Source organism: Coregonus clupeaformis, chromosome 37 (assembly GCF_020615455.1).
Source record: "Coregonus clupeaformis isolate EN_2021a chromosome 37, ASM2061545v1, whole genome shotgun sequence".
Taxonomy (NCBI): domain Eukaryota; kingdom Metazoa; phylum Chordata; class Actinopteri; order Salmoniformes; family Salmonidae; genus Coregonus; species Coregonus clupeaformis.
In genome coordinates, this window is record NC_059228.1 from 3,391,166 (window position 1) to 3,403,382 (window position 12,217).

Here is a 12,217-nt window from a genome sequence, read left to right on the forward strand (position 1 = left end):
ATGACACATCACGTTGTTGCGAACAACCACTCCACTTTGTGGGGAATATGACCACAAAATGCAACTCAACGTTGCCATACCTAAAAACAGTCCTGGAGGACTGTTTAACCCGTAATGCGCTAATTGATTCGGGCTCGACAATATCGCTCATCTCTCAAACGTTGTTCAATGATAACAAAAGGGCTTTGAACCCAGCTTAACGTTGGTTAAAAACGGAACGATGCGACACTACACTTTGAGGTTTCACTCAGACTACCTCGTCTCTCACTTTGAGACTCATGCTGAAACTACACTTCCAAGACGTATTGCTTGTTCACCCTGTGTCCGTTACCAGCCTCGAAACTGAACACCTGCTACTCGGAGCAGACTTGATGGATCATCCCACTGATGGATTGGAAAACCAACCACACAACATGTAACCGTGCCGTCTCCACTGACCACACTGTCTTCTCCTGACGCTGGCTGTAACACAGTCATCCATGAGGAGTTTCTGTCGACAGGACCCCATGGGAAACAGACGTTTGGACAACTCTTGGTTCAAAATCTGACCCAATGAGATATTACGATATCTCGTCACATTCAATCAGCAAACCTATTCCTTTCATGATTTCGAGCCTGCAGTCTCTGGAAACGTGATACTGTAGCTAAGATTAACTTATCTTGTCCTTCGGACAATTCCACAAGCACCGCGGCCGTCTGAGGAATAAAAGCATCAATGTGCAGAGTGAACTCTGCTTCCGATGATACATTTTCCGCTTTGAGGGGGACTGAAACCCCTTACAATGAAACTCCCGGCATCAGTCCCGCAACTGACCCGATGACTCCCACTGGAGAAACACTGAGCGATATTGCAGAAAGATATCCTTGTCTCAGTTCGCAGGTACTAGAATGGTTTCCACACGCGGACGCTGTGGTGACTGGTAGGGCATGGCAGCCACTGAGCGTTTTGAAGCACAAACACCAGGAGATTTGGTTGAAAGGTAACAGCCAATCTACTAACAATGCGGCTGCCGACAACTCGTACAAAGGGTCCGACCATTCCATTTGTGCCTCGGACACCAACCGCTGGTGGGGGGGTCCCGAGACACAAAGGGGGGGAATACTAGCCCAGACCCATGATGAGCCTCATCAAGGCCGGTGACGGGGTCGACACTATGTGCAACACGGTACGAGGCCGCCCGATCAGGAAACAAATCTACTTGTAAACTTCCCCAGGAGAAAAGAGAGGAGCGGACAAGCTCCTCGACGGGGATAACCTTAGAATACATCTGAGATATCACTGAGTTGTACCACACTTAGTACAGTGGACTTTGTAAATCAGTGGTACAAACTGAGTGTGTACGGGGCCTAGATCATCCCTAGCTCTCCAACAAGTCTCTTTCCAACAGACGTCTAAAAGTGCACGCTCTGAGACTGCATGCAAGGCTTCTCTATACCCAGCGCCTTTACCCAGGTACAGTTGAAGACGGAAGTTTACATACACTTTAAACTCAGTTTTTCACAATTCCTGACATTTAATCCTAGTATAAATTCCCTGTTTTAGGTCAGTTGGGATCACCACTTTATTTTAAGAATGTGAAATGTCAGAATAATAGTAGAGAGAATGATTTATTTCAGCTTGTATTTCTTTCATCACATTCCTAGTGGGTCAGAAGTTTACATACACTCAATTAGTATTTGGTAGCATTGCCTTTAAATTGTTTAACTTTGGTCAAACGTTTCGGGTAGCCTTCCACAAGCTTCCCACAATAAGTTGGGTGAATTTTGGCCCATTCCTCCTGACAGAGCTGGTGTAACTGAGTCAGGTTTGTAGGCCCCATTGCTCGCACATGCTTTTTCAGTTCTGCCCACAAATGTTCTATAGGATTGAGGTCAGGGCTTTGTGATGGCCACTCCAATACCTTGACTTCGTTGTCCTTAAGCCATTTTGTCACAACTTTGGAAGTATGCTTGGGGTCATTGTCCATTTGGAAGACCCATTTGCAACCAAGCTTTAACTTCCAGACTGATGTCTTGAGATGTTACTTCAATATATCCACATAATTTTCCTTCCTCATGATGCCATCTATTTTGTGAAGTGCACCAGTTCCTCCTGCAGCAAAGCACCCCCACAGCATGATGCTGCCACCCCCGTGCTTCACGGTTGGGATGGTGTTCTTCGGCTTGCAAACAACCCCCTTTTTCCTCCAAACATAACGATGATCATTATGGCCAAACAGTTCTATTTTTGTTTCATCAGACCAGAGGACATTTCTCCAAAAAGTACGATCTTTGTCCCCATGTGCAGTTGCAAACTGTAGTCTGGCTTTTTTATGGCGGTTTTGGAGCAGTGGCTTCTTCCTTGCTGAGCGGCCTTTCAGGTTATGTCGATTTAGGACTTGTTTTACTATGGATATAGATACTTTTGTACCCGTTTCCTCCAGCATCTTCACAAGGTCCTTTGCTGTTGTTCTGGGATTGATTTGCACCAAAGTATGTTCATCTCTAGGAGACAGAACGCGTCTCCTTCCTGAGCGGTATGACGGCTGCGTGGTCCCATGGTGTTTATACTTGCGTACTATTGTTTCTACAGATGAACGTGGTACTTTCCGGCGTTTGGAAATTGCTCCCAAGGATGAACCAGACTTGTGGAGGTCTACAATTGTTTTTCTGAGGTCTTGGCTGATTTCTTTTGATTTTCCCATGATGTCAAGCAAAGAGGCACTGCGTTTGAAGGTAGGCCTTGAAATACATCCACAGGTACACCTCCAATTGACTCAAATGATGTCAATCAGCCTATCAGAAGCTTCTAAAGCCATGACATCATTTTCGGGAATTTCCCAAGCTGTTTAAAGGCACAGTCAACTTAGTGTACGTAAACTTCTGACCCACTGGAATTGTGATACAGTGAATTATAAGTGAAATAATCTGTAAACAATTGTTGGAAAATTACTTGTGTGATGCAAAGTAGATGTCCTAACCGACTTGCCAAAACTATAGTTTGTTAACAAGAATTTTGTGAAGTGGTTGAAAAACTAGTTTTAATGACTCTAACCTAAGTGTATGTAAACTTCCGACTTCAACTGTATCCTTAAATGGCATTAGTCAGTGGGGTTTGGATGGATTAGGATTTCAAAGAGGAAATCCGATTGCCCCTATCACTCCCATTGATTTGTAGCTAGCGGTGGCTAAAGTTAGCTGAAGTGTGTAATGGCTGTTTAAAGCAAACCAAAGCATGGATTACTATTTTTCTTGGCCCATCTAACTTCAAGTTTAGAACATCAAGTTGTAAAATCCTGAACGACCCTTTAACCCAACCACAGTGGTCTGAGAGGACACTGTTATATTTCTATCTGTTGTAGGATCTGACCTATATCCCATCATGGGTCAACACCCCATTATCCTCAACTTTAAGATCACTGATCTGTTATTATGTCACAATATGTGGCCTTTGTCTCACCTATTAGAGTACACTTTATATTACACTTTATTTTGCATTTTGCATTAGTATGCAGAGAGGTTCAGTTATATAAACAAATGTGTGACAGAAACACACTTCTGTGTTTGATAACGCTCTTTCAGTGTAAAAAGGCAGTGTTTTGACAGGTCGGTGACAACTTAATCATAGCCATACAATTACCATATGAGTCATGTACGATACATTGTGCGAATAAAAAAGAGAGCCTCAAAAAAGTCCTACATTATTGGAAAATGCCAGAGAGCTGAGTTATCGGCGCCTGGGACGGTTCGATGCTTGAGATAGCTACCTCTAATTGTCCTTATGCAACGAGCCACATTCAATCCCAAGGATGAATGGGACAGAGAGAGAGAGAGAGAGAATAACGTTTATTTGAATTAATGCACAGAGTTGTGGACGAGATTAGTTCTTACCTAATCGATTTGAGCGAGAAACATCAGTCAGAGGTACAGTCTACTGTGTCCCAAATGGCACCCTATTCTCTAGTGCACTACTTTTGCCCAGGACCCATAGGTCTCTGGTCAAATGTAGTGCACTACAGTATGTATTGGATATGGTGCCATTTGGGACACAGTCTATTTGATTGGTCCTCAGCCCACCTCGTCTAATGCAGGTTTAGGCCACACAAGCCAGGCTGGTTTGCATGCCAGGTAACGGTGTTCTCTGTTGTAAGCCATGTGTTTGTCTCCCTGTGTGAGAGGCTGCAAGCTATAACAAAGCAATTCGTAATTGAAAGTGAAATGCATGGACAGTGCTAAGGTGAGTTTTTCTCTGAGCGTAGCATGCAATGGGTTCCTCTATAGACACGCACAAATACCATCTGGGGTTTGTGTTCTGTGTCTGTGTGTGTGTGTGTGTGTTTGTACACGTGCATGTGTACAGTATTTGTGTATGTGGAGGATAGGGACTGTGGGAGTATGTTTCAAACAAACTGACTAAAGACAACACAGAGGTTAAAATAGAACCACGCACACATTTTTAGCATAATTATTTTCTGACTAATGTACGTGTAGGAGCAAGCATGTTGCAACAACAATGCAAATGAAGTTAAAGGCGGTATCCCAAATGGTAACCTATTCCCTATATAGTGCACTACTTTTGACCAGGGTGCATAGGGCTCTGATCAAAGGTAGTGCACTGTATAGGGAATACGGTACCATTTGGGACATAGCCAAAGAAAACAGAATCAACAATTTGACAGTTGCTCTTACACTTTTTAAGACGAAAGCTCTAATGTATGCTTTGACAACTGCCAGCCCACACACATGCATGCACACACACACCCCCACCACACAGTGCCTGTGAGGCCAGCAGCAACAACAACTCTTGACAGAGACAGATTTAGGGCTTTATCTAAACGTGGGAGGCATCTGAGCAGGTGGTGAGCGACGTCAGATCTAAAACAGTCGCCCCGTCAGAGATTAGCTTTAACAACCTCAACAGTAGAGGTTCAGCCAACACAGTATATCTGAAAGAAGATACACTATACATACAAAAGTATGTGGACACCCCTTCAAATTAGTCGACTCGGCTATTTCAGCCACACCTGTTGCTGACAGGTATATCAAATCGACCACACAGCCATGCAAACTTGACTGGCCTGCACAGAGCCCTGACCTCAACCCCATCGAACACTTTTGGGATGAATTGGAACGCCAACTGCCAGCCAGGCCTAATCGCCCAACATCAGTACCCGACCTCACTAATGCTCTGGTGGCTGAATGGAAGCAAGTCCCCGCAGCAATGTTCCAACATCTAGTGGAAAGCCTTCCCAGAAGAGTGGAGGCTGTTATAGTTGGGGGACCAACTCCATATTAATGCCCATGATTTTGGAATGAGATGTTCATAGCAGGTGTCCACATAGTTTTGGTCATGTAGTGTAACTCCAAATGAACTGACTTTTACTGTAACCACTGCCTGTTTAGAATGTTGAAATGATAATATAGCTATGTGACTCTGAATGCCACAGTAATTGCCTTAGAGTAGGATCTGATGACCTGGCTAGCTAACTAGCTAACTGACTAATTGTTATTCTCGCTTGCCGGACTCAGTATGCTCCACCTCCAGTCTGAGATGATACAGCAGCTGTGGGAAAAGACTAACTAATTGGCTGTTCAATCTGTTTATTATCATATTCACATCAAGGCACTTGTCACTTTGACACAACAAGAGATAAACAGGCCACACACTGTAGTCCTCTGGGCCTTCGGTGAACGAACAAGCACAGACTGTGATTCATTGGGACCAGGCTTTAGTGACTTGACTTGCACTTGGGGCTATAATCAGTGACCTAGCTACCAGCGACAAGCCATTTTCAATGGAAGGAGGAGACATGAGGACACACAGCAACTTAACAGTCGGTGACAAGAGCGCTAGCAATCAGAATTGAAAATGTTCTCATATTATGCAAATTTCAGCGACGCGCCACGCGACAGCCAATAAGGAGAAGGATGCTTGAGCTAGCTAGTTTTGACATTGGTTAACAACAAAACCGCCGTAAAGCGTGCTGCTTGAAGGCTACCCCCACCATGGAAGAGTTCAACGATTTGATTGCTGATTATTAGTCTGAATCCCCCGTTAAAGTACAACATTTCACTTTTAAAACTACAAATTATGTTAACATATACCCAAATAATGTCGTTGACTCGTCCTATACTCGGATTTGTGGCCAAAGCATAAATTAGAGAAAAAACACTTTAAAAAACCCACCTCAAACTTGTATCTCAAACAGACTGTTTCTAAAATGCTTGCTATTTCCTCATAAAACATGACGTCACTGACCAATCAGCTGTTTACTTGTCATGAATATTTTGAATGGGCGATATATTCCCACACCATTCCGTTGTTGGGGTTCGCCCACTCCATTCAAACACAGAAAAACTGCTTTTCAACATACCGATTCCCATTTTAAGGAAGGAAAACTATTTTAATCATATTGTCATATTATAGGACATATTTTATAGAAATCTGGAAACACTGGACAGTTACTTTAAACCCTTTTACTCCATGAGGAGCATAGGTCATACCATCATCAACAAATGATCTCCAGGGTTTGGTACTGTACTTACCTTTACAGGTGAAGCACTTCAGGTGGAAGTGCTTGGAATGTACCCGCAGCACCTCACCCTTACATGGCTCCCCACACTTGTAGCACTGGATCAGAGGCTTCTCATTGGAATTGTGTGTGTCCTGAGCGTGTGGCACTAGAATAGAACAGAACACAAATAGACATGAGTATGAACCACTGTAATCACACACACTACACTGTTAAAATAGAAAGACTCAATACACCATCATTGTGTAGTGAAACCATGAAAAGTAGTACACCTAAGCTGAGATCTGGTGTTTGGAGGGTGTTTGAATGTAAACCCAATGTAAGTTTTATAATACACTGAATATATTTCTAAACTGAATGGAAGTACTCTGAAACACCGAAAGTGGTTCTTCAATCTGAATATTGGTGTGTTTTTAAGAGAGTCTTGTGAAAACAATTTTTTGTGTTTCAGTGAATGTAAAGTGCAGAATCAAGAGACTGTGTCTCTCATACAATCAAATGGTTTTGAAATGCCAATGGTTTATAATGTAAATATTGATTGATGATGATTTTCAGACCATATTTTAATTAACATTTTAAAGAAGACACTGGGAATTGAATACTTTTCCTAGGGTAGACAATGGCACTAATTATAGGTTACAGTTGCCAGGCCCATCGTGAGATTATAAATGATGTTACAATCAAAATATTTAGGGGTATGTAAGTTATAGCGCAGGTAACATGTATAAAGTGGGCCTTCATTACTGGTCTGTTTGTCATAACACTGCCTTAGTCCACTCAGCCAGTCTTCAGGAATAAACTGTTGTGCTGAACCACCCTTGTTACACTGAGCACATGGGACCCGATTCAGACAAGTAGACTTACCATGGACTCAAGTCAACATTTTTGAAAGTCTATGTTAAATCAACTTATCTCAAATCTGAATAGGAACTATACCTTTTTTTGTCTGCTTTGTTTAGACAGATTAGAAACAGAAGGAGATAGAGAAGGAGTGAAAGTGGGATAGGCGGATGTGGGAATAGAACCCCTGACTGTTGGGGCAGTAAAATGGTACATTTAATTTGAATTTTACCCACTAAACCACACAGACACATACCATGTGAAGAACTTGGGCCCCCATATCAGAATAAAAATGTTAGATTAAAGACAAATTGTGAATTTCAAACATTGTACTGCCGTACTGTTCAGAATTCCCCAGGTTTCTGGGGCATGGAGGTGGAAAGAGGGCATTCGTGTTTGGTGTGCCCTCTAGCAAACTCTATGGTTTTGTATGAAAACAGGCATGTTTGCATGCGCCTCCCGTGTATTCAGGCCCTTCACAAACTCAGACAGGAAAGAGCACACCAAACGCTCAGGTGAAACTCTCCAAAACAATCCAAGAAAGTAATTGTGACATGTAATGGAAACGGAAGATATAGGAGACATTTTCTAAGGATCGCCAACATTTTTATCAGTTTGACAGGGGTGGATTCTTTTTTTTCGGCTTTTTCTTTTTTACCACGTTTTTATTTGTTTTGTAATTTTTTGTTGGGGGGATTTACAGGTACAGGTCATTATACATTTCAATGTATACGTTTATAAAACATGTACCCGTAGGCTGCCACTCAAAATAAAAACAACAGAAAAAAATACATATAAGTAATAATAAATTCATATATAAAGAGGAAAAGAAAACAAAAAAGAAGTCTGCCTCCAACCCCAACCTCCCATACCATTCCCCCAACCAGCCAACATGTCTCCCCCACCTCCAGGAAACCATGTTTCCCACCCCTTCCCCCTTAGCATCTAGGGTTGCTCGTCAGTCACCTTCCAGACCTACACCCATGGGCCTGAAAGCAAAGAAAGTAAAAATAAATAGAAATAATAGGTGCATTCCGAAAGTATACAGACACCTTGAAAGTATTCAGACGGCCAGGCAAGTTCTTCCACACCGATCTCGACAAACCATTTTTGTATGGACCTCACATTGTACACAGGGGCATTGTCATGCTGTAACAGGAAAGGGCCTTCCCCAAACTGTTGCCACAAAGTTGGAAGCACAGAATCGTCTGGAATGTCATTGTAGGCTGTAGCGTTAAGATTTCTCTTCACTGGAACTAAGGGGCCTAGCCCGAACCATGAAAAACAGCCCCAGACCATTATTCCTCCTCCAGCAAACTTTACAGTTGGCACTATTCATTCGGGCAGGCAGCGTTCTCCTGGCATCCGCCAAACCCAGATTCGTCCATCGGACTGCCAGATGGTGAAGCGTGATTCATCACTCCAGAGAACGCGTTTCCAATGCTCCAGAGTCCAATGGCAGCAAGCTTTACACAACTCTAGCCGACGCTTGGCATTGCATATTGTGATCTTAGGCTTGTGCTCGCCATGGAAACACATTTCATGAAGCTCCCGAAGAACAGTTCTGGTGCTGACGTTGCTTCCAGAGGCAGTTTGGAACTCGGTAGTGAGTGTTGCAACCGAGGACAGACGATTTTTACGTGCTACGCGCTTCAGCACTTGGCTGTCCCGTTCTGTGAGCTTGTGTGGCCTACCATTTCGCGGCTGAACTGTTGTTGCTCCCAGACATTTTTCCTTCACAATAACAAGATTAACAGTTAACTGGGACAGCTCTAGCAGGGCAGAAATTTGATGAACTGACTTGTTGGAAAGGTGGCATCCTATGACGATGCCACGTTGAAAGTCACAGAGCTGTTCAGTAAGGCCATTCTACTGCCAGTGTTTGTCTATTGAGATTGCATGGCTGTGTGCTCGATTTTATACACCTTTCAGCAACAGGTGTGGATGAAATTGCCGAATCCACTCATTTGAAGGGGTGTCCACATACTTTTGTATATATAGTGTGTGTAATAGGTTATCCAAGGATTTTTTTTTTTTAACAAACCCGCTTTAGTCCAGTAGGACCAATTTGGGTAAGTAAGTCTCGAGATGGGAAGACAACATTTTGAAATACATTTTAAAATCTGTGTTTATCAAAGATAGGGGTCAATAGTGAGAACACTGGGTGGCATCCTTGCCTTTTTTTAATAAAAGCATAAATAGGGCTGTATTCACATCTCTCCCAAATTGACCCGTTGTGAACGGCTGTGTTAATCATTTTGAGCAATAGTGGACCTAATTGATTACCACATTTTAAAGACCTCAGGAGAAATACCGTCCCATCCAGGTGATATGCCTTTATTTATGCTATCCAATGCCCCTTTGAGTTCATTGAGAAAGATTTCAAATCAAATCAAATTTTATTGGTCGCGAACACATATTTTGCAGATGTTATCGCAGGTGTAACGAAATGCTTATGTTTCTAGCTCCAACAGTGCAGCATACCTAACAATTCCGGCTCCCAGCCGGGGTGTCTTCCTCTGTTGAGGGAAGAGGAGTTCTTAATTCTTTTAGACTTGGTGTGTGGATTTACAATCTGAGGTATATAGTTCTTTATAGATGTGGGAGAATCTTTGATTGATTAATGTGGGTTCTGATAGTAATTCCCCTGTTTCAGATTCAATAGTTGCTATAACAGCGAATTGATCATTACTGCTTAGCTTGTTGGCCAGTAAACGACTAGGACGATTACCATGGAAGTAATGGTTGAGTCTAACTCGATGGATGGCAAATTCTGCTCTCTGTCTTATCAATAAATGAAGTTCTGTCTTGACCTTGGAAACAGTAATAGCTACCTGGTCTGAAAATAGTGTTTGTTGAGAACGCTCTAACGCAGTTAATTTCTAATTCTGATATCTTTAATTGTGATATATTCAACCCAGATGCAAATGCAGTAAAAAACTAACAAAGAAAAACTTTGGTGGCATTCCATAGAATCCTGCGGTCATCAACTGCCTTTTTATTGATCAGTATGAATTAATTTAGATCAATTTGAAATTAATCACGGAATGTAGAATTGTGTAGTAATGAAACTTTGAAATACCATCTTGTAGCTCTTTTAGTAGATTCTAAGATTTGAAGTTGGCAGTAATAAGCGTGGTGGTCAGACAAGCTCAAATGTCGAATTTCTATTTTCTTGTTTAAAGAAAATAGAGGTGTAGATAATAGTATGAAATCGAAACGTGATAATGTTTTATGCCTGTTTGAGTAGAAAGTGTTCTCTTTTGCTCTTCAGTATTCAATGAGGTTGTAATCAGAGAGTATATGCTGGGGTGGATTTTTATTTTGTCAAACTTTCTTTATTGTGACAAATGATGATGGAATAGTTTTTTGGAATAAATTATGATTGCCGAATAATTTTGAAAGTATGTGGGCCAGATAATGTCATCATGTAACTATAAAGCTCCACTCCACATTTAATTCTTAATTTTTAATGCTAGTTGTTGTAGTTGTTAATTGATCCGTCATTGTTTGCACCTTTTATGCACTTGTTTTTACGGAAATGTTTTAGTTAATACTGCTGGTTTGTTTGCCTATTAGATTTATGAGCTTTATATATTGTTTGATTCTTGCCCCACATGCTATATGCTACACTAAATAGCCACTTCCAATTTAGCCTGCTCTAGCTTTGGCCTTCCACGGCACATGTTATTGCATCCCACTTTTGACATTCATCTTGTTTTCTTGTTGCTATATTTGCATAGCTTCATTCATGTATGTACATTTTGCATATTGCTATTGATATGTTTAATAATTGCATATTCATATTGCAATGTATTAATATTATAGCAGTTAATAACTTAATTATGCATTCATATGCTATCATTTTTGTTTGTTATTATTTGCTATTTCTCTGTCTCACTGCAGAAAAACTGGTGGATCACATTGAGCCCTGGGCTGAAGTTTTGTACACGTTTTGTATAAATGCTACTGCTAACATTAGCAGTCCATTGCCTGTAATTTTTTCCATGAATAGGAAATATAATGCCATATTTCCCTTGATTTTAAAGAATATGAACATGATCAATACATTACATATCTTTGACCTGTCTTACTTTATCAATATAAAAATGTAAAAGACCTGGTAGCCATTTCCTGCAGTCAAATGACCTAGTGGCCACATGGGTGGAGTGTTATTAATATTTTTCATAATTTCATAATTAATAAACATTTTAAAAAACACCGAAAATCTGGTGTTTCTAAGTCAAACGGTTTTGTTATATTTCAGTCTTCTGTGATGTATATAAAATGTATTAATGGGATGCAAACTCAAAATGTAATACATTTAAACTCTATATCTGACATGGAACAGGTGTCTTATTTTTTATAGCCCATAAACCTGTGTGTGAGGTGTATACTTTTGTTTCAAAGTAGATTTGTTTAAGACTACCAAGAAACACCCTGTGTGACCCTGATTTAGCCACTGCAGTAAAAGGTTAATGTTATGTTGTCATTTGATAATTTGCACAAAAAAATAAAGCATTTGAAGCTTCAAAATCATGTCTTGAAAAGTAATTTTGTACTTATTAATTATATCATGGATAAACGTATTAGTTTGTATTTTCACAAAACTATATTTTCTCATATCCTTTGTTTGAGAGTAATACTATACATTTGAGCTTTTGGAATTACTAATGAGGACTTAATCATCACACCTTATAAGAGCATACAATATTACAGTATTTGGAAACTTCAGAAGAAGGGATTTAATTCTGCACTAGACAGGATTCGAAACACCATGCAGTTGTGTAAAGTACTTAAGTAAAAATACTTTAAAGTACTACTTAAGTAGTCAAAAATAAAATAAAAGTAGTAAAAAATATAAA

General features: G+C 40.8%; 1 protein-coding gene across 25 annotated transcripts in view; it reads right to left on the reverse strand.

Moving 5' to 3' along the window:
* The window catches only part of LOC121553184 (actin-binding LIM protein 1), a 124,452-nt gene that overhangs the window by 50,935 nt on the left and 61,300 nt on the right, over positions 1 to 12,217 (reverse strand). For all 25 annotated transcript variants that reach the window (XM_041866153.2, XM_041866165.2, XM_041866156.2 and 22 more), the window contains exon 2: positions 6,526 to 6,660. In XM_041866153.2, the coding sequence (XP_041722087.1) occupies positions 6,526 to 6,660 (135 nt within the window). The remainder of the gene's footprint in view (positions 1 to 6,525; positions 6,661 to 12,217) is intronic.